The sequence below is a fragment of the Biomphalaria glabrata genome, chromosome 12 (genome assembly GCF_947242115.1).
Source record: "Biomphalaria glabrata chromosome 12, xgBioGlab47.1, whole genome shotgun sequence".
In the NCBI taxonomy this organism is placed as follows: Eukaryota; Metazoa; Mollusca; class Gastropoda; family Planorbidae; genus Biomphalaria; species Biomphalaria glabrata.
In genome coordinates this window covers 6,334,601-6,361,579 of record NC_074722.1, presented here as the reverse complement: position 1 = coordinate 6,361,579, position 26,979 = coordinate 6,334,601, and the positions used below count along the sequence as shown (strand labels likewise).

The 26,979-nt window shown below is 32.7% G+C and overlaps 2 protein-coding genes and 1 long non-coding RNA gene across 8 annotated transcripts in view; 1 reads left to right on the top strand and 2 right to left on the bottom strand.

The window, feature by feature from the left end:
* Positions 1-2,364: 2,364 nt before the first annotated feature.
* Positions 2,365-23,158, top strand: LOC106074486 (nucleolar complex protein 4 homolog). Its single transcript, XM_013235271.2, has 14 exons — positions 2,365-2,518; positions 12,865-12,979; positions 13,918-14,021; positions 14,183-14,266; positions 14,672-14,821; positions 18,430-18,496; positions 18,779-18,834; positions 19,110-19,218; positions 19,387-19,447; positions 21,204-21,314; positions 21,405-21,568; positions 21,984-22,066; positions 22,795-22,896; positions 23,033-23,158. Exons 1-14 carry the CDS (start codon positions 2,405-2,407, stop codon positions 23,129-23,131), a joined length of 1,419 nt encoding a protein of 472 aa, XP_013090725.2. The 5' UTR covers positions 2,365-2,404; the 3' UTR covers positions 23,132-23,158.
* Positions 6,652-8,833, bottom strand: LOC129921924 (uncharacterized). 2 transcript variants are annotated; one of them, XR_008773872.1, is made up of 3 exons: positions 8,583-8,833; positions 7,466-7,765; positions 6,652-7,361 (listed from the first exon to the last, which is right to left on the bottom strand). It is a non-coding gene; the product is annotated as an uncharacterized LOC129921924 (long non-coding RNA). The 2 variants fall into 2 exon arrangements; XR_008773871.1 differs by having other exon boundaries at positions 8,280-8,832.
* LOC106057938 (cilia- and flagella-associated protein 251-like) overlaps positions 22,900-26,979 on the bottom strand; it is an 18,408-nt gene continuing 14,328 nt past the window's right edge. For all 5 annotated transcript variants that reach the window (XM_056005248.1, XM_056005249.1, XM_056005247.1 and 2 more), the window contains 6 exons: positions 26,785-26,876; positions 25,760-25,888; positions 25,549-25,654; positions 24,893-24,983; positions 24,493-24,633; positions 22,900-23,992 (listed from right to left, as the gene is read on the bottom strand). In XM_056005248.1, the coding sequence (XP_055861223.1) occupies positions 23,757-23,992; positions 24,493-24,633; positions 24,893-24,983; positions 25,549-25,654; positions 25,760-25,888; positions 26,785-26,876 (795 nt within the window). In that variant the 3' untranslated portion in view covers positions 22,900-23,756. The remainder of the gene's footprint in view (positions 23,993-24,492; positions 24,634-24,892; positions 24,984-25,548; positions 25,655-25,759; positions 25,889-26,784; positions 26,877-26,979) is intronic.

The following is a 26,979-nucleotide window of genomic DNA, read 5'->3' as shown; positions in this document are numbered from 1 at the left end:
CTACTGTTCAGTACGTGACGTTTTCACGCCGGCCGTTTTGACGCTAGAAGTTAAGACGATAATTTAAAAAACAAAACTTGTTATACTAACCTTTTTTTTCACTACAATATACATGGCATAAATTCTACTCATCTTCTCCCCCCTCCTTAAAAAAACAGTGTTAATAAAGATTTGACTATTTCATAAATACATATTGCAAACGATGAGACCACGCTATCGACATGTTCCCATTATAAATGTAAGCAAGATGTGTAAAACGCACAGGATGATATGATAGGCCTATATCCATCAGTTTTATTTTCTTCAGTCGGGTGGAATCATGCAGGTGTGATATGCAGGGCTGCCTAAGGCAGATTTTAATAATTTCTCCGAATTGGGCCCCCTACCTAACAGGGGCCCTAAAAATTACATTTAGCATATCACTATAAGTGATGGCTCTTATCACAGACTTTTAAAGATGTAGGGAAAGAGTTAACATATTCAGTGTAGCGTACGACTGACGTAACTTTAATTAACCCACTGGCACCTGTTGCGTTTTCTTAGATAATTCAGCAAGAAAGGCGACCAATAGAGTATAGACCATCTATATATCCAACTGGCGCTATAGCCCATGGAGGGCTCCTTCCTGGTTCAGATCTATTAGAGCTCTCCCGAGCCCTACGTCTCCTAGCGGCGCCTTCGACATTCACGGAGACACGGAGGTCACGCTCCTAGCCGCATAGCCCGAAATGTGCATAAGCCATCTTAGAGTCTGCGTTTGGTTCGCCAGACTTTGTTTTTCATCTGTTGAGGACCTACACTGTCGTGGTTAAGAAGTGTCCACCTGTAGCGTGCTCCTAATATATAGGCCTAAATTCAGCTCCGAATTTACATCAATGCATCAACCAAGGACCTTACCCTCCACAAACTCAAAAATATTTTTTTACTTAACTATTCATATTAAATATTTGTTAAAAAAAAGAAGAGAAAATTAGATTAAATTTAAAAGTACCTCATTTCTTAAATTCTAAAATATGACATGCATTTAGATCTGTAAATATTATAATTAATAAATGGATTATTATTTAAATCTTTCGAAAAAGTGTAGGGCCCTGAACAAAACTCATGCCCAGGGGCCGCCACTTACTTAAATCCGGCCCTGTGTAGGCCTATAGTTCAAATACATTTTCCTAAGATAATTTTCCTTCACAAAAATTTAGATCTAGTTAATTTTCTTCAGGTCTCACTTAGTCTTATAGTAGCTTTGTAGAAATGTTTTTTTTTTTTTTTAAAATATATCTTGCTTTGTTTTTGACAACACGGAAAGTTCAGGCGGCCTAGCCTTCACATTGCCCGAAGCAGTAAGACCTGTCGATCGTCCCCCCTTCCCCCCCCCCCCCCCAACTAGTGCATGCCAGTGTTTCTCAAACTTTTTTAATGGGCGCCACCTAGACGAGGAAAAAAATGTTTGCTCTCTCTCTCTCTCTCTCTCCACCCTCCTCCAAGCTGGTAAGCTGGTAGTCTGGAAGAGCGTTGGAGCCTCGCACGGTTAGTCAGGTAGGGTTATAAGAATATAGAAATTATAATAATTGTTACAGAAGTCCTTTTTTGTGATTAAGTACTCATGCCTCTCACTTGATATCCTGCTAGGTACAGAAGCTAACCGGAAAAAGTGGAGGTATTTTGTCACAGCTCCCCTACGACGAAAGTCAAGTGTCAGATGATGACTCACAAAATTGTCAATGGCATCATCAAAGTTGTTTCACCCAGCTTCTACACTATACTTATTAGTATTGCCAAGTCCTATTGAAGTTCTGAAATATGTTAAAATTAGTTTTAGATGATATTTTAAGTTGTGTTTTGATTCCCACTTTGCCCACCACCCCTATAAATTCTTGTTTCACAAACTCGATGATAACATAAATGAATCAACATGACAAACCTACTAACCTCCTTCTCCCAACTACCCCGTAAGAAGCATCGAGCTAAATTGAGCAATTTCGAAATATATGATGTGTCCTTAGTGTTAGTGAGACGGAGACATCTATTTATCAAAGATTTTCATACCATTTGATACATGGCGGAAAATCTAAAAATAGCAAGCTTTTTGGTGTATCATGTGTGCAAAATAAAGGCACTGTTGATAGGCCATTATTGAAAAGATAAATGACAATTTGCGTGCGCTTTTTAGCACTGCAGAATTAAATATGTTACACACTCTTTCATTTGTAACTTTATGTAGTTGGCAATTTTGAAGTTCGACTAAGCGTCCATGACATTGTTACGTTTATCGTGAAAAGCCCGAATCTCTATTATAAAAACAGCACAGGTAGCATCCCACCTCAAACAATTGTAATGCAAAATAAAAAACGCTATTTTCCCATTGGTTTGCTATTTTTATCATATTTTGTTAACCGGAAACAGCATGGATCAAGAGAAAATCTCATCGTTTGTCAAGAAAATTAAAACCAAAACTAAATTAATTTTGAAGGATTTAAAAAACGCCAACTTAATTATAGATTTATTAGCATGTGCACAGGTGAGAACAATTTGAATTAAGACGTAATCTAGATATACTACTAGATCTATCTATACTAGAATCTATACTCTATACTATTAGACTTTTAATGACTAGACTTTTCTGCTAAATCACTCAGTGAGTAGGTACTTTGATAAAAAATTCAACTTTAATGAATCTAAATGAAACTAGTATAGTTAGATAGATCTTTTTGAATGGAGTTCATTGATACCTCATTTATGCTTCTAGGTTAATTAGAACATAAGTTATGACCATTTTAGTGTCGGAGAATTAGCCTATTAAAATACCCGGTATTAGAATCTAGTGCCGACACTAGAAACGCTAAATCAGGTTTCTGTTATATTTTCAGAATATGCAGAAAAAAATGCAGATTACAAATATGTAATTTGATTTCCTCGGAGATAAATAGTTTTTAAAATATATATTTTTAAGTTTTATTTCTTATTACCATATATTGTCATTGGAAATACGCCATTTTGGTTTTAAGGCTTAGTACTAGACTATCTCCCTTGAATTACTTGCCAACTTTTTTCTGTTGCTGTTTTGTCTTTCTTTCTAGCAGCTATTAGATCTAATATTAAAATTCATTTAAACTGCAAACAATCTTTTGTACTTTGAAAAATAACTAAAAATCGAAATTAAAATCATGTAGTTAAAGTAATACAACAGACAAAAAAATTAATAGAAAAATAGAAAAATAACTCTAAGCCTAACAAAATATCTTTTATTGGCAAAATAAAAGTAATTAAATAAATAGATACCGGTACCCTGACTTTAAATACATGAAAATAATAGACATTAAATGTTATTTAAGATATTAAAAGCATGCAAGAAAAAAATCAAATAGCCAAATAGATCTAATCTGAATAGATTGTAAGATGAAATATTAATCAACACTTAAAAATTTAGGCTAAAGCATCATACTCCAAGCAGTGGATTTGGCAAAAAACAGTTACATGTGGCCTCTTGTGGTACAACCACATCAAAGTGATTACCATTTGTATGCAATAGTGTTATGTTGCAGCATATATGGTTGTCTGTGTGAGATAGTATGTATGTGTTTGCATCATGAAATAAAGGTTTTAATAATAGCCATGAGTATTTTGTTTTGTTGTGGTTTGGTGAGAATGTATAGATGTCTCTTTGCAGTAGTGTAGCAGCTGCAAGCATTTCTGCAGTTGTGGCCCATGTTGTATCTTTTTTCATCAGCTCCATATGCTGGAGTTAAAAAAAAAATATAATAGCTATAAGTACAAGTTCTTTATCCTTCTCTTATTATGTGCGGTAACTTATAATCATATTGAATGAAAAACAATGCACAATATAAGAACAAGCAATATCTACAACAAGGTAGAGAAAGTAATGATAGGACTGAAGAGTGGAAGGGAACTCCTTTTATAACAGATTCGGGAAATGTTACAATGGCATCACAACACGATATGATCCAACCACGGGAGTTTTTGTCGTACATAACTATCTGTAGAAGCTGGCCGACATTATAGGATACAACCAAGAGAGTTTTGATCGTGACATCGTTATGTTGCGTCACGTTTCAGTCTTAGTCTCATCCGACTAGACCTCAGTTGAACTGCATGTCGGTGAAATGAACCGGCAAAGAAAGCGAAGAAGGATAAATTTTGACCAAGTAAAACACCGTACCTTGCCCTTCTCCCTTTATGAGCATACCAGCGATCCTAGCAGTAGATGACCTAATATAACCACGGCGCCGGCGAAGCTCCGAGCAGGGGAAGGTGATGTTACATCACACCTAGTTCTGCCGTAAAGACAAAGATCGCGTGTGACGGCCGGCGCAGCGAGGGTTTAAAGGTACGTAAGAATAAACGGAGAAAATCGCCACCTGTACGGTACGGCGGGAGAGAAAACTTGCTTTGGACTCCGTAACGGAATGTAATACATGGGCGAGGTGGATCCATGTGAAGAGAAGGGTTGGTAGGTGGAGTCGCTACCCCCCCCCCCCCCCCCCCCACAACTACACATCTTAAACAAATTTAGTGTAATAGGTGAGGAGGTTTTTTTTTAATGAACTCCGAAAGTAAAGATGCATAAATTATCTAAATAGTAGTGTATATGCTTCTTATCTGTTTCTTTATACATTGGCTTTTGTTCCCCACTCTATGCAAAGTAAATTTCAGATTGTGAAACATGATAGTTTAACAGGTGCTACGTAACGTTTAACAAAGACGTTCATGATCTAGTTACACTCGACCTATCCTCCCTCCAAGAGAGGTGGAGCCAGAGGTAGTGGTAAGAGTTATAAACACAGACATTAGTCCTATCTGATCATAAAACACACGCAATAACAATCTCTGGTAGACAGTAGACTCCACTCAGAAGACCTCACGGCGAAAGAGAAAGGGACACTGATATGTGTCAGCTTCATAAAATTCTTTCTCTTCGTGGTGTGATTTTACGAAAATAGAGAGCGCTTAAAATTCGTTAGAAATGTATAGATCTAACTGTAGTCTTAATCATCAACAGATAAACATAAAAGTATTATTTCTTATAGTAATAAGTTTCCCGTACTAGATCTATATCATTTATTGTCATTGCTCTCAAAAGATCACTAAGTCATAATGCATAATTTTGTTCAAAAAATAATAATAATTAATCATAACATGTATATCTAGATGCGTGTTTCATTTCATTTAATTCATGCATATTTGTTTTATATTAATTATAGATCTAATTGTTAACATATATTTTTTAATTAATAATTTCATACGTAGAAAAAAAGAAGAAACAACAAGTTCATCAATTTATTAATAACATTTTATTTAGACCTTCATTTCAGTAAATACACTTAAAAAATCATAAGTTGACAGCATAAGAACAAAAACTCTCTTTAAAAAAAGTTATAGAAAGTTCAATATAGGTAAGGGAGATAAATATGCTTAACAAACAACATGGTGGTCGGCAAAGGTATCTGCGTATCTGAACTATTACCAAATACCCAAAAAATTGTGACCGAAAGGAGGAGCTTATACATTTAAACTGCTATAACTTTTTAACGCTTAAAGATAATGTAATGAAATTTTCCATAGAAATGCGCAATTATGTTCTGATAATTATGACAATTTTAAATCTGGGATATCTATTAACACTTTTTTGTGTTAAGCCCTTGATGTAGTACAGTAGGGGTAGGTGTTGAAAAACGACAGAAACAGAATACAACATATTCACACATAAATGGTCATAACTTTTAAACCAATAGAGATAATTGAATGAAATTTTCAACAGAAATGCATGTTTATGTGGTATTTATTTCTTCTTTATAATTCTGAGATAGAAGTTGAAACTTTTTTTTTTTAATTTCTTAAATGTGGGTCGACATTTCGAAAACGACAAAAAAAAAACAAATGTTGACACTTAAATGGTTATAACTTTTTAACCAATAGAGATATGCAAATGAAATTTTCAACAGAAATGCATGAATATGTGTTATTTATTTATTCTATTATAACGCTGAGAAAGACGTTTAAGAAAAAAAATTTTTCTTTGTTAACGTGGAACGTCAATTTAAAAAACGACCAAAATTTATTTTGGTCATAACTCTTTAACCAATTGAGATATTTAAATGAAATTTTGAACAGAAATGCATGATTATGTGTTATTTGTTTATTCTATTTTAACACTGAGATAAGAATTTTTTTGAAAATTTGATTTTTGATAAATGTGGAATGACAAGTTTGAGTTTTTTTCGACAAAATATTATGTTGACACTTATGGTTATAACAACCAAAATTTATGTTGGTTATAAATTTTTAACTAATTGAGAAATTTAAATGAAGTTTTCTACAGGAATGCATGCATGATTATGTGTTATTTGTTTATTTTATTATAATCTGAGACAGAAGTTTTCATTATGTTGACACTTAAAATGTTGCAACTTTTTTAGCCGTAAATTACTTTTTAGGCTTTTAACTGAAATGAACAACTTTTTGCTGATACTTATAATAAACTTTGGATGAATAACATGTTGGAAAAACAACACAAAAATAAAAACCAAAAATTTCTATTTCATACTTTGAGAGCTGTATCATTTTAATCTAGACTTTAGAGATAATTATACAAGATTTACAAAATTAAAAAAAAAAAAGAGTATTTAAATTTACATATAATGTAAATAACAAATATAGATTTCTTGATGTCATCAGTCTGAGTGCGTTTGCAAATGTACGTCAGTATCCAAAGCTTGCGAGGATCATGCATGATTGTTTGAAGATGAACATTGTTTGGGTGTACCCTATCTGTTTTGCTGAAATAGAATAAATAATTTTAATGCATACCAATGTAGGCTTGCTGAAAAGGTAAAATTATCAAGACTTAATATAAATGGTTCATAGCACAATTATCAGCTGGATTGTGAAATTATATTTTTCACATTAAATAAATATCCCAGATATGCAACATGTTCCCTTAAAATAAAATATATCTAACTATTTGATGGGTAAGCACATAATGGATTTGTTTGTAGTTGGAAATTATCAATTGAAGTACTGTCTCTGTAGCACCTTACAAAAACCTTCAGCAAGTTCTTTAGTGATCTCGATAAATACTTCATCAACAGTCACATTTCTCAGGGTTTTCAGAACGAGATCTTCAGTATCCAGAGTCTGGCCAAAGCAATCAATTAGTATTGAAAGGAGATTCTCTGGAGAATCCACAATGGCCTTTAGTTTGTCAATGCAGACCTTCACATGAGAGATCTAGAAAACAAGAGAATAAATATAATAGCTGCATAAATGGTATCTTTAAAATGTTTCATCTTTCATTTTGTAGATCAGTGTCATCCACGGTCCAGTCAACATCTTGCCAAAAAGCCCTGTTAATAAATATAATAAATGTCAAAAGGGTTGAGACACCTAAAAAGGAATTGTTTTGAAACTATAAAAATGAATTTACGAAAGAAAATGGTAAAGTTATTACCTTAAAAGACTAACCGCTTTTCTGCAACAACAAGCACAGTGTTGTTCTGTGTTACCTGCCTTTCAGTAGCCTCAACATCACCTTCAGGTCGCAACTTCTTCACCATACTAGGTCGTTCAGTGCTGTCTTGGATAGGTGTCTTTTTGCCAGCAGCATCGATAGAAATTTTTTTATCCAAGTAAGGTGCAAATAGGTGCCAGCTGCGGGTAATCTTCCTACAAAAGTTCTTCACCTCGGACATATGCCTTCAAAACTTATTGTCAACAACATCGACATCAAGGCCTGCCACGCCCACATTATCTGGGGAAAATGTAACAAAAAAAAGTTAGCTTTATTTAATTGTGAAAAAAAAATGTTTCAAACAAAATTACACATGTACAATTTTAATAAAATGCAGTTTAAAGATTAGTTTATAAAAGGATAAAAGACATTTAATGTAAAATAGAAGGCTCAACTTCATAAGTCCAAGTCCAGCCAAGCCTTTACTTTAAAATAAATTTCTACAATCATCCTAAATCATATACAGAATATAGTAGATTTAAGTAGATCTATAGATTAATATCTGAAAATTTATTTTCATTGAAATAAAATGATATTCCAATTGATTTGAGTTTTATTTTGTTTATAACTTGTTTATAACATAATTAGTAGTGATTATTATGGTAACAATCACTTAAAATCGTGTATAAAAATTGTTTTATAATTATCGCAATTATATTACCAGCTATTGCAAGAATTATCACTTAAATTTAACTAAAAACGAAAAATAACAATTGAACTAGGTTAAAATCATTCTAAAAGTTTAATAAATAACATTCAAAATCACGGATGACTAAATAAAACTGTTCTTGATGATGGATTTTAAAAAAATCGATCTAACAAAAAAGCTATGCAGCCATTGATAACCATTGAATCTATCATTTCCGGTTAGTAATGGCGGCTAGTTTCGTTTTCTAGCCAAGATACCTGATGCAGTGGGTCCGTTTTTACTAAAAAAGTGGAACACTTATTGCGATAATATGAACAAAAATAGTTAGATTAGATATTAAGGTACTTGGGATGACTTAAATAACTATGCTTATTAGAATAATAAAAAAACTATGGATGGTCAACTTACCCCTATGCTCAACACGCTGGAACTCCATGAAGACGATAGAAAAGCACTGATATAAATCCAAAGAATTAACTGATATCCGATCCTTGAACAAACAAAGGGCTCCGATTATCCTTTGGTGTCTGATTTTGAAGACAAAACCAGACTGGAACGAAATTACCACTGCTTTCGGCTTAAATACTGCCGCACGAATACTACCGGTTCCGGTAACCAAAAAAAATCTCGCGCGACCAGAAAATCGAAGTATCTATCCTATCATCTAATCTATAGGAAAGGCCCATCAGCGAAATGGCATATAAAGCGAACACCTCCCCGTAATTTTTATCCATTCTTATTTATTTCAAAAGTAACTGCAGAACTAAGAAAATGGTATTACAAAGAGTCCATTTTTATACATTTCCCACATAGTCACTTTCGTTTTCCCTCATAAAATAAAGCATAGCTGAAGGTCAAAGTTGACATGTATGGAAATTTCATTCTCAAAACGTTTCCGGATAAACGAGAATAGGTCCGAACTTAAGGCGATTTTAAAGCACCAATGGACATCGGCCGAAATAAAATTGCATATTATACTTATAAATTGATGAGGAAATAGTTAGCTAGAATAGCTAAGGCTATTCATTCCGTTGAAAAATAAATATTTGGGGTGTTCGCTCAAAATGACCCTTTTAACTGAAAACCTATTCAGCGAAACCCCTATTATATAAGCTTAAAAAGCCATTAATAATAATTTAGTTACTGATTTAGTCTGTTTTCTTTTTGTCTTATCTATTGTTATTGTTTGTAAACTGAAATATTAAAATAATAGGCCTATTTTTAACCTTAACCCAACGTCTTCGATTTCGAAGATTAAGGATGAGTGCATCACTACGCTCTGTTTTGCCGTCCTCCTTTTTTTTTAACTGGCTGGTTAACATCTTGTTACTAATTAATGATATTAATATGTGTATAAATGTTTAAAAGAAGTGCAGAATTCATTTTCACAGGGTTCCCCCACCATTCTGAGATTAGTATTATTAGGAGATTTCCAAGAGTTTTCCAGGAGAAAATATTCGATTTCAGGATCGGAAAAACGCGAACTATATATTTAGTAATAAATATAAGAGTTACCATATAATATAGATGTATAAAATTACAAGATCTCTCCTGAGCCTTTCGTCTCCATGCCCGAAACCCAAGCTGTTGTAGATCTGTCTCCATAACACCATCAATCCATCGCATTCAGGATCTGCCTTTGGGTCAATCAGCTTGTGTGTGTGTGTGTGGGGGGGGGGAGATCGAGTTGATGGTGATTAAGTGCACTAAACAAAAGTTCTTTTAAAAAGAATAGTTGCAGTAACGAGAGTTTATGAAATGGAGAGTAAAACGACGTGGACTAGCCTATAGGAAGGTGGCGAAATAGAATTTTGTAGTTTCTTTCTTTCTTTTAAAAAAAAAATAGATCGCAAGTTTCGTAGGCTATATATAGACATCAGTTACAAGCAGAGAAAGGAGATGTGGAGCACGAGAAAAGTGAAAACAAATTTAGGCCTAATGTTACAAGGAGGACAATAGTTATAATGCTTCATGGAAGAAGTTAGATGATAGAACTAATTGAAGCATAATTTCCTATATTTTAACATGCTATTTCGCTATTTTTTACGGCTTTTCGCTCATTATGACTCCCGCGAAAATTGCGTTCGCTGATTAGGTCTGACACCTACCGCAAGTTGACTTGATTTATAAATTTAATAGCTGATATGGAAAAAATAATCAAATTTAGTTTTATCGCCCAATAGCTGAGGAGTCCGCAGATGTTTTCATTTTTATTATAAGTTTAACCATTGCGGAGTTATAAATTCTAAACTAAAAACTGGCACAAAAGCGTTCGCCATTGGTCCTTTCCCATAGATCTAGACTGAGTATTTAAACGTTTGGAAACACTTTGGCACGATCTTTTGTTTTTTATTTATAGTTCAGTAATGGCAATACCTAGAAAAAAAAAAGAAAGTACCCAGAAAATCTTCAACTTTTAATCTATAATAATAAGTCTGTTGCAAGTCTCTGCATTGCATTTTTCATATTGAAATTCATGTAAACTTACTGTAGGGTCGTCAACATTTGAAAACACTTTTTCTCGAGGTGCAACAAATGAATACACTGAGAAGAATTTGTAAACACGTTAATTAAAATCTTTTTAAAATTAATTTTTAATTTAAGATTCCTAACTAAAGTCATTTTTAACATTTACTTCAGCATCTATTCTTTCTTTTTATTTAGACTGGAGTTTAAATATGGTTGCCTAGAGTGCCTAGACTTTGTAGTATTTTAGGTGATATCAATGCCCCCTCCTCCTTATAAAATTAAAAATACATGTTCTTTTTTTTTTTTTTTTTTTTCTTTTTTTTTTTTTTTTGCTTGATGCAGGAGATGTTTAATATTTAAATTCTGTTATAAATATTTTGGTATTTTTATTAATTTGATTTCAAAGAAATAAAACAATAACAACACAATGTTTTTTTAAACATATATATATTTACATTTATATATATATATATAAATATACAGCCAATATTTACAAAGGATCTTTACAATTTTACAAAAAAACATTTACATATTTATATACATATTTAGCCTTTAAGTATTTATTTAGCTGCAAAGGAAATGTTTGTTTTAAACATATTTACATTTAGATATTTACATATATACATTTTATACACATACTACATACACTAATACAGACATACAGCAGATGTTAACTCATTTTATACAATTAAAATGTGCATATTTGCATAAAGGCATGGAAACCGCCCAATGTCAAGATCATTGATCTGGGCAACATAATTGACACACAAAAGAAAGATCTTCAAGTTCTTCAGTTGTCAAATTATTTGACATGTGAGTGCATTCCACATGAAGCTACCGATCACATATTTCACACAGGATCTAAATATTTCCACCTTTTTTGCCACAATCTGAGCAAGTATCTTTTGTGGTTTGATTTATTACTTAGTCAGCACCATCAACACCTGCAGCCAGCTCTTTTTCCATTTCTCCCTTCTTAATAATGGATTGTCATCGCTGTCTTCATCTATGTCTTTTGAAGTACTCGGTTTGTTCATTTTCTTAGTTTCTAGTTTCTTCCTTTCTATTACTTGCTTGTGCATTTGTTTTTCTACTTTTTCCTTGTCCTTCACAACTTTGTTAATTGCGCCTTTTCTTATAGACATTTCATTTTTATCCATTGCCTCTATGGCAGCTTTAACAATTTCAGGCTTGTGGTGAATATATTTTCTTTTCTTCTCTGAAGCCATATAGTCTAAACACTTATAGATGATCAAGTATTGGATACGGGTATCTAGACTGTCACAGAGAAAAAAAAAGTATTATAAACAAATCAAATTAATAAAGCAATTAGATCTAACTTATAGTCATAGTTAGCTCTACTCTTTACTACTGTTTCCATTTGCTTCTCTATGACATTTGTAAATAATTGTAATCACCCCCCTTTTATTTCTAATTCTGTTGAGTGAATAATCTGGGCTGTTTAGTGCGTGTTTTCCAACCATTTTTAAACCCTAAAACACAAGTCTGCTATAGTTAATACGTCAGGATGCTTAAAAATAGCAATCATCCCTGACCTGGTTTCATTTTCCCTACGTAGGAGAAAAAAAAAAGTTCACGTACCTGTGGTCTTTGACCCCGTTTAACCTCGATCGTCTGGATAGCAACGAATAGCAGACGTGCGGGAAAGAAACAGAAATGATGCATGCGCATTACCAATGTAGTAGTTTTCCATTTCCTTTTACAATAAAAGCTCCATGATTAAAAAAATACAATGGGTGTTTCCAAACCGTTCGTGTTTCCAAACGTTTAAATACTAGACCTCTATGACTATGACTTACGACAGTTACGACATGACTTAGTCGAGTCTTAGATCTAGTACTTACGTCGTCGTCAGTTACGAGAATACGTCTTCACTTTATAAGTTATAAGTTATGCCACTTAACTTAATGATTTATCACTGACACTGTCTTATGAGTATGAGTCTTATGAGTGACTGTCTCTGTCTGATTATGATCATAATGAATGATGCTAAAATTTACTAAAACAGTAAAATTATCTATTAAGTCTTAAGAGTAATAAAAAAACAACATTTAAATGAGTTGAAAGTTTCCTTTCCATGCCTGAGCCGCCAGGGGCAATAAATCTGTTCTTAAATTTCAAAGTTTTTTTTACAATTTTATGAATGATTATGTTTTGTTACATTAATTGTTTGTTGTTGCCTTGTTTTTAATTTACACAGGAGGAAAATAAATTAATTCTATGTGCTTCTTGCCAAGCACTGGGAACTGTGTTTTTACATTATGTCTCAGCCAAGCCTTTTCTCAAGGGAGATAAAACTGCAGTCTCTGCAGAAGGTATGATGCTTGTATTACAAAAGTGCTTTACTTATTAGACATTACAACAAATGAAATATATATACAGTCTTATAATACTAACAGTCTCTTTTAAGTTTTTCATGAGGAATTTGGCTTTAATTCAATAATTTCAAAGCCAAGAGAACAAAAGAGTGTCTGTCTGTTTTTGTGTTCAGTCTCTTCTCTGTAATGTAAAAGATTAAAATAATGTCCCAAAGAGATTTTTAATATATAATATAATATTCATATATAAGTAGTTTGCTTAATTTGTGTCAATAAGATTTTAAAACAATTTCCACTTTTGTGCTTGTATTTAAAATAACATTTGAATTTGGTATGAATTTTTTAAAAATAGCTTTTGATTTCATATAGCGCAACTTTCATGCTTATAGTATAGCATGCTCAGAGCATTATGGTCCAATCTCATTTGTGGACTAGTTGGGGGAAAAGCGGTATCTGGGAGAAGGTAATCTGTGCTGCCTTTAGGCGTTTAGTAAACATAACTCTGCTCAAGTCGGGTGTCGAACCTTGAGTCCCCTTGATGGGTAGCCAAGTTTAAGTTTACTAGCCTCTTGGTCACACATCCCACTTAACAAAGAACAAATTTCAATATCTTTGGTCCTTTTTGGTTTCAAGGGAAACATTTTATTGTCACCTTCAAATATCCCTAAGTCAGTTGAAATCTTGAAAAAATTTCCCCTCCTACTTTTTACTTTACCAAGAAGATCTACTTTTCTACTTATATGTATTTCCAAAAAGAAAAAAGAATTCAAATTTTCTCAGGATTTGAAAATTGCTAAATAACTAGTTCAGCAGATTCATAATACTGATTGTAGTTCTTATAATTTATTATAATAACGTAAAATCTGATAATTATTGATTGATAATATATAGAAGCATTTTAAGAATAATTACCTGAATGTTTTTTGACTTGTTAGATGCCAATAAAGAAGATCAGGTCTCATCCTGGTTGAAAGATCAGTTTACTGCAACATGTGATGTTTTGTGTGATTTTCTATCCCATGAATCACTGGAAGTTAAGGTAATTAAATTATTGCCTAATCTTTGATACATGTTTTACAATAAAACATTACAGAATTAGTTTTAAAATAAACTGATATGTTGGTATGTTTGAATACAAAACTATTGTATTTTAGAGAACTAAATAGACCTTTAGTAGTCTCTATCCATTTTTTTTTCCAGAAGATCTCTTTGAAAGTAATTTCATCCTTGCTGCAGACCAATGAAGTAAACAGTTCTCAGAATGTTGTGGGCACATTGATAGAGGTTCCACAACTAAATGTTTTGTTAGCTTATTATTCTGTTTATGTTAGTTATAGAATGAGTAGTTATAGAAAGGGTAGTTAACTTAAAATGATTGAGGGGCCTAAAATGATCTAACTTAAGTTGGGCTTATTGTTGCAAAATTAAAGTATTTTTTCATTTGATGTAAACATTTTTATTTTTTAGTCACTGACTTGTAGTTGTTTCTTTTTTTTTTTTTAATATTTATTTGATTCTAATTATAATTCTAATAAGTAGAGGAAACTCCAAATAGAATCTAACACATTTGTTCTTTCTTATCTTATGTATTACACTGAACAATATTTTGTTTTGCATTGGTACATAGATTATTTTAATAACAAGTGTACTTAAAGTTGTTTTATTTTTAAACTTTTTGTTTCGATTAAGGGTATTATTGGTCAGCTAATAAAGTCAGACATAGACCAAACAGACATTATAGGCGAGGTTCCAGTGCTGTGGAATGCAGCAGATAAAAGCTCTGCTCTCATTTCATTGTGTTTGGTACACATAAGAAAACAAATGAAATCTGTTGTACAGGTAAGACCAATCAGCTTCTGCTAGTAGCCCCTCCCCCTTTTCTTTTTCATTGCAACATTTCTTTTGAGCTCAATAACTCCTAATGTGCTAGAATGTCATCTTTATGTTATTACTAATGTGGTACAGTGCGAAGTTACCAGCAGTTTGTTAAACTTTCATATAAGAAGAGCTTAGCTTTTTTAAAGTGATAACCAGATTTAAGATGTATAAGCCCAACCATAGAATGTGAGTATTTATAAAACCTTTTTTTTTTTTTGCTTTATAAAAACTAAGGGTGCACTGAATAGTACTTTTTGATATCTGGCCGGGGCCGGATATGACCGGATAGTAAAATTTGATATTCGGCCGGGGCCGGAGCCGGATACCTAAGTGTCTTGTTAATAGCTTGTGTTGCTGAACATTTTACGAAACTGTTAAATAACATATCTATATTGGTTGGTTTTATTTTCTTTCCTTTTATATACGTTATTGTTTTAAACTCTGTTACTGATTGATTTATTCAAACTTAACAGTATTTCTAAAAATCTGTATAGCATGAGTGTGTCTGTGTGTATGTACGATGCCCCCAACTGTAAAGGATGTGTATAGGAGGGTCAATGTAAATAATGTTAGTATATATTTAACTGGTTACTAATGTAAATCTCTCATAAGTAAAGAGCAATCTGCCTTGTATAGTGGTCGAATATATGTGTTCATGAATTTCAGACCAACAACCTGGTCAGATATACCTAGTCAGCCTACATAAGTAGTCCTAGTGTAGTGTGTATAGTTGTTTGTGTTAACCATCAAGCATTGTTTTTTCCTTGAGCATAAGCACAAAAGAGATAACACATTGGCATGGTCAGTCAAGCATATAGATAAATTATACACGTTCACTAGTTAGAGGTCAAGGGTTGTTTTTTTGTTTTTTTACTCTCCAGCATATTGTTTCTTTGTTTGCTAGATCTAACTGCGGTACTATTATTCAATTTATTTTATACGATTTTAAAATTTACTGTAAGGTTTTCCGTTATTTATTAAGTCAAAAGAATTAAACAATGAAATTAGCTTTCTTTCTAAAGGTTTTAATACAAGGCAAAAAAATACACACACGCAAACATGCACATCTTTGTTTTATTTTATTGTGCAAAGAACGTACGTAAGAAACATTAAATGCAAAGAACGTATGTTAGAAACATCTTCCTTAATTATTACTTAATAATTATTTTATTGGTGGTTCCAGTAACTGTTACAAAAGGGAACGATAGTAAGCCTTTGGATGTCAGGTGTGTAAAAGTCGTCCTAGCCTGATACACAGTGGCTAAGTACGCATCTTAAGTTAACAAAAATAGTAATAACAAGGAGTTAATTGACTGTCACAAATTATTAAGAATATTGTTATCAAATCAAGACACTTAAATGCAGGAGTAATATTTAAGTTAACACGCACAATATTTATTGACAGTGTAATATCCTTTGTTAGCTTACTGGGCTATATAATCTCGCGGTTTGTGTTCTGTGTAGCTAAAGGTCACTCGTTTAGGTGCGTGTGATCTTTAGTCCAGCTTACTAATTTAGATTTATGTTCAAGTAACTCGGCACACTTGAAAAGGTGTGGCCTCTAGCCCAACCACGTGATTAAGATTTTTCTCCAAATAAGCAAACTCTTTGTCCGGATACCCGTGTAGATGTTTGGCTTGAAGTCCAGTCCCCCCACCCCCCACCCCAATTAAGATTAACTACTAAGTAAACAAACATAGTTCCCTCGTGTGACCTCTAGAGAGTGCTTACGTCCATCGTATCTGACTTGGGGTCACCTGTCAATCAATGAACTCAATGTGATGGACTAAACAAATAAAAGGGGGAGGGAGTTGTTCATCTGGAAATATACCTAGTCCTAGTTACATTAGAGGTGTGGCTATGGTAGTCCAGTCCCCGTAATAAAGATTAACTACTAAATAAACAAACTCAGTTCCCTCGAAAGGTGTGACCTCTAGAGAGTGTCAATACGCTGACATTAAACCTACGTCCATCGTATTTAACTTGTGGTCACCTGCCTATAAAAAACCCCCAATGTGATGGACTAAACAAATAAAAGGGGTGGGAGTTGTTCATCTCTACCTCTGGAGATATACCCGCACAGCTAGACAGACGTCTGGTCAGCATGACGTAGTCAAGGAATGTAGCATTTTAACATGTTAACTAACCTACTCAAAGGTCAAGACAAATTGAAAAAAGTGTCAGCCATTGCTGCTCTGTATGTAAAGCGCATTTATGATGTAAAGTTTCATTTCTATTTATGTTAAGTTATTAACACGCCTTGTCTTTATAATAAACGATGTTTGGTGCATATTCATAATGGCTCTATTTTGTTTTAATATAAACATTGATACATTCTACAACAGACATAAATGGAATGAGATCCACTTTATGCCTATAAAATAGGTGCACTTTTTACTATCCGGTAGTGATATCCGACCGGAGCCGAATAGCACCGGATAGTAAAAAATGCCGGATATTCGGCAGAAGCCGGAGCGACTATCCGGTGCACCCCTAATAAAAACCAATTACTAGAAAATATATAAAGTCTAATTTTATAATTAAATAAATATATATATTATTGTTGTATTGATTCAACATCATTCATGGCTATATAATTATCATGTGTGGACAAGAGGCAGAGTACTCTTAAGATTGGCTTGTCTACCTATCTAGGGGGCTCAAGCTCAAGGTTCGACACCTGACTCGAGCAGAGTTGTGTTTACTGAGCGCCTAAAGACAGCATGGAAAACCTTCTCCCAGATACCCCCACGGGTACACAAATGAGATTGGACCATAATGCTCTGAGCATGCTATAAGCATGAAATTTGTGCTATATAAAAGCTATTTAAAAATAAAGCAATTATTATTCGTGTGATATTAAACTAGAAAAATATAAATCAATTGTATTTGAAGTATTTGTAAATGGTATCACAACAAAATGACTTTAAATTCAAATGAGTAAATTCATTGTGCAACTATGCTATTGAAATGACTGGCAGTGAACTGAAATCATCACAATTTGTTATGCTTTTAAATAAGAGCACAATTTTCAGTTAATGAGATTCATTGTTGCAGCTCTTGCCTCATTACTGTCAGTGACATTATTTAGGAAACTTTTTCAATTTACCTTCAGATACTGCTCATTTCACATGCTTCACCAGTGTTTTGTTTAATTGAATGAGACACAAAGAACTCTTGTATATGAAGTTTAAAAAACCTACTTGTAACTTCCTATGTTGTAATTGTAATGAAAAACTTGAATTACCAAATACTTTGCTTTATTTAACAAGATCACAGTAAACACATTCACATCACACATGACTGATAGCACTATGGACACACAATGGACATGACCTTCTGAAATGCTGGACACACCAGAAAATAACTCAGTTGCACTACAATCATCATACCGCATTAGTAGTCTACTGTAAACATATCTTTCTTACTTATTAGTAGTTATTAGTTCAATCAACAATCTCACTATTTACTTATGCATCAGTCCTACAAACAGTTGTGTAGACTACTCTGAAATAAATTCATCAGAGTTTAAATTGCAAATCATTTGCATCAACATTTTTTTTTTTCAGCCTGCTTCAGATATTTTTCAGAGGAATTGCTGGAAATTAATCAAACAAATAGCGTCTCAGGATTTGGGTAAAGTATTATTTTAATAATTATTTAAGAGTTTATGTCTTCTTCCATCCATATAGTGTTATATCAGTCTTTTCCGGGTCAAAATAGTGGATGGTTTTCCTGCTGAACGCTGCCGTAATGAAATGTTGTCCTAACTTGATTAATGAAACTATTGGGTCTGTCTAAAATGAATGATTGGGGGGGGGGGGGGGTAAATAACAAGGGCTAATTATTAGGTTTCATTATATTATTTATTATGTTTAAAAATATCTGTATTGACATTCTAATGTCTTATTTCTAAAGATGACAAGTGCAGACGTCAACTGACAAGTGTTATTTGTGATTTTCTAAAGCAAAAGGTAGAATAACTTTTTTATCTTAAGAAACAAAACAAAATTAGTGTAAAAGCAAGCTCATTGACATTATGAATCCATTATAAGGTTATAATAATTTTAATCATGAGGACTTCAAAGAACTTTCTGACAACTTTAGAAAGTTTGAAATGATAATAGTGCTTAAGTGAAAAATTTTAACAAAGTTTAAAACAATAAAACAGAAGTAAAATGTTTATATGTTTAAAATTTAAAACTTAACATGATTTCAAATTAATATTTGATATTGATCAATCTTTTAGATGTCAGCTAATTTGTATAAAGATATACTGACTGGAATATCTGTTGTTATGGAAAAAATGTCTTCCCCATTGAGGCTTACTGACTTTCTCTCAGAGTCTTTCAACATAGGTCAGATTTTTAATTTACTTTACATAATTATGATTACTAAAAGATTTAGCCATCAATTCTTATTAGTAAAGAAAATATAATGATAATTCTAATGTCTTCTTGTCTTTTTTGTTAGCAAACATTTTGTTGAAACACATTGTTGAATTGTGTTGTTTTTTTTAACTTTAGGTGGTGCCATCAGTTTGATGAGTCTACATGGGCTGTTTATTCTCATGCACAAATACAACTTGTGAGTCATGGCTTTTCTCATAACTAGATAAGCATAAAACCACCTTGAACAATCATTTGAATCTGTATTTCTTTTTGTGGGTTTAAACTTGTTTACATTTTTTAACCCCCCCCCCCCCCCCTTCATGATTCAGTATCAGACTCTGTACTTTAATTTGTTCAGTTGTAACTTTTTTACCTATAATATTCTTTTGCAAATTATATTTTGTCAATCAAACTTTCTTATCTTTAAATGTTGTAGCTTCATGCAGATTTTAGATAATTTGAATTTATATTATGAGATACTCAAGTGGGAAGGGGGTTTTGAAGCTAGGTTAGAGTAAGTGGACTCCTGGGGGAAAGCTTAACATCATGCTGTCTGTTTAAAAAAAAATATTCCTTGGACCCTCATCAGTTCTCTTACTCCTGCCAATGTTTAATAGTATTTATTTATTGTCCATACGCCTTGAAATCTTTTGCTGCACACTTTTATCTAAAAAAATTCTCCAAATTTATAGACATATTGGTTAAATAATTGTAATGAGGTGAAATATGGTCATCATTAAAAAGTTGTGTATATATATATATATATATATATATATAGATATATATAGATATATATAGATATATATAGTTCTTCCATTATAATCTGATGGTGACCACTTTCCTCATCCAGGGGGCTGAGGGGTTTGTACTGTGTTTCTCTGCCTCTTCATGTGGCTGGTGAGATCTATATAAGCCCAGAATATTCATTCAGCTGCACACTGGGAGTTCTATTTCAGCTGGAGCTTGTGTCAGTTGCTTGGATATTTTTCTCTGACACTTTCTTTTTGCCAGCACTGTTTTCTTGTTCTCTGCATTTTTTGCGCCAGTGTTTACAGCGTAACTCATTAATGCTCTATTATGTGCTTTCTTCTCCCATGTGTTTGGCAGGGTCAGTGTTGAATACTTTGGGGGTGTCTCTGAAACGTTTTCTTTGTCCACTTTGTGATCACTTCATTTCTTTAAAAAAAAAAAAAGTTTCCCTTTCAAACCTTGTGGGGCAGATGATGTAAAGATCATCTGTTTCTGTGGCCCACAGTTAAAAAGGGTGTCATGTGGACAGCACAACGACCAACTGCCTTTACTTTTCCCCAACTAATGTCAGGTACCCATTAGAGCTTGGTGGACTCAGAGGCGCCCAAAGATCCCGAAATTAAAAATTCCAGTCTTCACCAAGATTCAAACCCAGAACCTCTGGTTCGGAAGCCAAGCACTTTACCACTCAGCCACCATGCTCCTTCCCTTTCTTTAATAGACCATAAATAAGCCTTTAGTGATGCAGGGGTCTTTCATTATGCAGGAGTGGCCTGCCCATTGCAACTGAGACTGCATCAGGATTGTGTGGATGCTTGTAGCCCCACTCTTCTGAGGACTTCAGTGTCAGGTATTTTTAAAATTCAGTGTTTTTCTGAGGCAGATCATATAGAAGTGGTTCAGTTTTTTTGCAGATCTTCTGTATACTGTCCACATTTCTGGCGCATATAGCAACCTGGGAAGGATAACAGCTAGATAGACCCCTTAGCTTAGTACTTGTGGTATTGCCTTGTCTATTCCACACAATTTTAGCTAGTCTGCCATATGATGCACTGGCTTTGGCGATTTCATTATCCATGTTTCCATTAAAGGTATTTTAAGCACTGACCAAGTTAAGCTGTAATTTGTGTTTTATTAACCTAATGGAAATAATGCTTCTGTTATTACAAAAATTATAGAATTCACTGATTGGTTTCTTACAGAGATTACCCAGATTTTTATGCCAAGCTCTACTCAATGTTTAGACCTCAGATTTTTAGTGCCAAATATAGGGCAAGATTCTTTCATTTGGCAGATACTTTCCTTTCCTCCACGTAAGTTCTAAGTACACAGATGTTATATACCTTATATAAAATATTTGTTTAAAACATAATAATTCAATAATTTTGTATTTCTTTTTCCAGTCACCTTCCATCTTATTTGGTTGCTGCTTTTGCCAAACGTCTGTCCAGATTAAGTCTACATGCACCTGCCTCTGCTGTACACATTGCTATTCCATTTATTTTTAACTTAATTGCTAGACATCCATCTTTAGAGGTCATGATTGGTAGAACTGACTTGCCAAGTGGTAATGTTATTTGTTTAAATATTTTACTATGTTCACAGTGGCTTATTTTTAAAACTTCTACTTACAGTGAGAATTCAAACAATTTTAAATTATTGTGGATTTTCGTTTTAAGCTCAACTATGTCAAGGACGCTAAATTGAACTTAGGTAAAAAAAAAATCAAGATACTAAAGGAGTTTAGAAAATTTGATTTTAGAAAAGTGCTCAAAACTTATCAACACTTTCTTTGATCTCTGCAATGGAAACACCAAAATGTTTTTGCTATTTTATAGTTTATTTTGTCATAGATGAACATCTCTAATACACATATGCTCAAATCAAAATAATTCAGTCCATAAATTAAACCAGGTCCATTATCTCATATCACTATTGTTCCTCTTGTAATAAAAGTGTTTTCTATTGCCTCTTATCTACAGAACTAACCAGTGATCCATATATACCAGATGAGAAGGAGCCAGCTAGTTGTAAAGCTTTAGACAGTTGTCTCTGGGAGTTGCAGGTATGCTTTGAAATCTTTAGTCAAAAGTTGCACTTTTTTATCTCTATTAGTCTGCAGTGTGTCTTGAGCACAGTGTGTCTTTAAGATTCTACTTCTTCTGCATTCTCATTATTATATTGGAGGGTTCAAATGGCTAGTCTACTATAGCTGAAATGAACAGTGTTATTGTTTCCTGATCAGGTCGCTCTCCATAGCTTTTCTTCTATAGCAGTGTTTTGGGACCAGTGTCTTGTATGATCAGATTTCTCTGGTGAACTTCCACAAATGCAAATTTCACTAGCCCCAATTTTCATTTTCCAGACTATGTACTGTTGCTTTCTGTTTTGCCTGGTTCTGAGGCAAAAAATATTTGCCAGTTGTGTCAGGATAACTTGTTAATAGGACTTTTAAGATACTCCCAAGTTAAGCTTAAAAATAAAAAAAAATGCTTTTTTTCTTTCAATTCTAGTTCAAAATCTTCTGTAACTTGCACACCTGATGTCTGATTTGTCTTATTATCTTCTCAACATTGTAATTGGGTTTTGAACTTTTCATAATCAAATCAAAGTCAGCACTTTAGTTACTAAATTTAGTTTTGTTTTAATACTTTTAAAATTGAAAGTAAATCACTTATACCCTAGATGTAATTATAAATGCACTAACAAATGTTTTAAAGCTCACTTGAGGTTTAAAATTACTGCTGCATACTTTCATTATTACTAATACTAACTGAATGTTTCTTTATTTAGACACTGGAACATCATTATGATCCAAGCATATCCCAGAAGGCCCAGAAAAGGAAGGTGGCTGAACAAGATTTATCTTCAATTTTAGAGACAACAACAAGTGATGTAAGTAGACTTGGTTCTTGCACCATTTTATTCTTCATTAACATTTCTGCCTACCACTAGACATGTACTCATCTATGAAATTGTCAATTATCTTCTTTTTTAATAATCTAACATAGTTATCAATATTTCTTAACAGATAATATCAAGTTATGCAAAAAAGATTAAAAAAGACACTATTCCACTGAACTTTGTGAAGATTAATGGATTAACTTTAGCTGGGAATTTTGTATTATAGAAACAAATAAATGTTTATTCACGTTTATTTTCTTTGTTTCATTATTTTATTTACATATATTGAAGTCATTTGTTGTAGCCTTAAAATCTACTTGTATCACAAAATTTCATTTTACCAAAACACATTGTTTGCTATGAAAGACAACTCTATGCAGTAATGTTGATTTATAATGAATACAATTAAGTTATACAAAAACTTTGTTTATCAACTAGCAATAAAACAAAATATAGCTGAAGATCATGTTCATTACACTGTTTAGCATGATCAGTTCACTTTAAAATTCATTCAGAATAACTTGAGCATACAAAGTAATACTAAAATTTCATTCAACAATTATATATAATATGTTAAATTGGTTTTAAATTTTGATCAAGGTTTTTTGAAAGTTCATTTCTTTGTACAATTCATAGATACTGTATTAAAATTTATGCCAGCATGAAAAAGATTAATCCATATCTATACAAACATTCATTCACTCAAATGTTTTAAATTTTGATTTATAAATAATATAAATCTATGTTCAAATAAAATGTTTGGCTCCATGATCTTGCCATAACTGAATAGCTTTTAAAATGTCTGAAAAAAAAAAAAAGAAAGTGCAAACAATAAAATACTGGCTGTCCCATCAAAATTTAACTACATCTTTTGTGTCCACTTTGGCTGGTGGGTCAACTGTCATGGAGAATCCAAGTATTTCATTGATTAAAATTTCAGCATTGATATCAAATGGGAGAGTGTCTGCTATGAAAGCACCTGCTGCATCAGACTCCAATGGCTCCTCCTCACAGGAGCCCCCCTCTCTGTTAAACCCCAGAAGTGTTGTCAGGTGCTCTGTTAATTCCTCTTCTGTCATGTGCTCACCTATAATTAAAAAGTTTACATTTCTTCACTTGACTGATTCTATTTATACATTTTAATTTAGCCCTCCAGTAATCAGAATCATTTATTGTGCATAAAAAAACATTGTAAGTCATGAGAAGGCTTGCTAATGTATAAAAATTGTTACTGTAATGTGAGTTCATTATTTACATTGCAACTAGATCTAGTACTTTCTTTAAATATACTAAAGCTTCTACTCCAAGTACAAATTCTAGTTGTTTGAAAAATATAGAACCAAATTTTGTAAGGTAAATTGTGTACATTGTCAAAGTAATTTGTAAAATGGGATGTGTGGCTGCTTAACCTGGGGGCTCAAATTTGAATCCTGAACACCTACATGCAGTACAGAACCTAGATCTCCTAGATCCCCCACATTTAGAACCATATGCACTGAGTATGTTATAGTGTGAAAGATGCACTAGACAAAAGCAATTTTAGAAATTTTATGATGGTTATAAATGTGTGCCACCTGCCAAGCTTACCTTTATTAGTCAACAGGTTGAGAAAATCTCCTCTTTCAATGACTCCACCTTTATCAGGCTCAACATTTTCTGCCAGTGTTTCGAAGGCCCACAGTAGTTTCTCAGCAGATAAACCAAAAGCAGGTCTGTGGTTCACATAGACTGGGAACAAGAGAAACATGATACAAAATAAGAAGCCTTCAATGCTGTACGCTATCTTAACTTTTTCTTTGAGCATTTTCTGTTAAAATTTATTTTGTTCTGAATTTTTATTTTAGAGAATTTTTTCTCTCTGGTAAGCCATTGAGGATGTTTTCATTAATATTAGCTGGAATAGCATTACAGACACTTAGTGTGAAAGAATAAGTACAGTAAGAAAAAGAAAAGTCAATTCTGAAATGTATTAGGCTATAAGACTTACGTTTAATAAAACCTCCAAGGTCAATATCCTCCTGGTAGTGTCCTAAGTTAACATATTCATCATACTTAATTTCATTCAACATGTCTTCAATCTGTCAAAGATAACACACAATTATTTTAATGCAAAATGTAGAGATACAGATCTATTTGATTGTGTGACTCTAATGAGTAATAGACATCATATACTGTTGGCTGCCAGCATTATTTCATTGCAATGAATTAATTAAATACATGACAAATTTAAAGACCATAAAGGACCTAAATGGGTGTAAATTGTCATTATCAACCAGATATATATATTATTTATTATTGTATTATATATAATGGAATTGTTAACAAAACAAAGAAATAATTGTTCATAATTTTTTTTGTTTAGCAATAATAAAGAACATTTAAAAAATGGGTCACAAGAAGTGCATAGCAACCATAACTATTCTTGTAATAGAATTGTGTAACCCTCTGTTGTAATAAAAGAACCCTACTCTAATTACCAAATACTTTGCTTTATTCATCAAGATCACTGTAAACATGACATGACTGATAGTACTATCAACATACAACGGAATGACCTTCTGACAGGCTGGACCAGGCAGAAAATAAACAACCCTGTTACACTATAATTACCACAAAAACAAAAATGACATGAAAAGGACCTACTTCCTGTTCTGATGGGTAAAATCCCATAGCTCTCATAATGTAGGGCACTTCAGTGAGGGGTACTCTGTTACTGATTTGCCTTGTTTCCAAAGAATTGATACCTTGGCTGCCAATTGAAACATCAATTACTGAAAGTGTTCATGCTAATTTATATTATAAGAAGCTATTGATACGGTACGAATCAAACTTGTTTTAAGGGGATGCTACTCACTGTCTCAGTTGAGCATAATAAAACAACTCTTCCAGTTCTGCAAATAGTTCTCCATCTCGTCCTCCTTCCAAAAGGCCATAGAAAGGAACTAAATCTTCACCTCCCAATTTGGCCTGTGCACTTAAAGCTCTGCCAATACAAGTTTCAGAAACTTAGGACAACATCTTATCATTTTATTGATAAAAAAATCAGCACTGTTAGACTATTCTTATATTTTCATGGTACAAATTTCCTTTTGGTATTTAAAAATATTTTTGTAACTTATTTTTGATGATGGACTTGTGAAAGAACATTGTACTGATTACTGCTTTTAAGTTAAAAAAAAATCAGTGGATTTGAATTTTTGATTGAATTTCAATTAATAAAAAAAACAGTATTTCCTTATGTTTAGACATTTTGAAAGTAGAGATGGTTTAAAATGACAATCATTTGTTTTATCAGGAAAAATAAAAAATGAATTTTATTCATTCTGGTTTGTATCAATGATTTTTATCAAAAATTTAACTGCTATAATCTAAAAATAATGCAATTTTGCATAACATTATTTGTAAGTAATTACTTGATGATTTGTAAGTAATTACTTGATTATTTGTAATTTCTTGATTTTATATTTGTTTTACCAATGAATACGTAATTGTAATTACTTTATGAAGTCTTACAAAAATCACATTTTTGAAACCCATATGTAGTAAGATGCAGAGTAAAACCAATGAGAGAATATAATAAATCAACGTCTTGCAGACCAGACATTGATACATGTGACTAGTGTAGTAGGTCACAGCTGTCTTCTTAGACAAAAAATGGAAAATTTTAAAACTGTCCACAATTTCTGGACTAAGACATCTGTTTTAATAATGTTATTATATGTTTAATATAATGGTAATATTATTTATTCCTATAAGAAAATGCTTTTAGAGAAAAACAATACACAGCAGGCTTCAGGCCACCATCTCTTACATTTATATATAGTTTTAAAAGGATTTTTTTTTCTTGTTTACTGAAACTAAAATGAAAGGTCAACTTACGCAATATTGATTTCCCACATATGAACAGCAAAGTCTGGTCCTCCAGCAGTAAACAGGTAAGCACCATCAAAACTACAAGTCAGGTTGGACACCTTTATATATACATATGTAATATGTTTAATTATGATTTAACATATACATAAAATACATATATTTTAGATAACGAAGATAACTAAATGGCAAGAGATGTAAAGT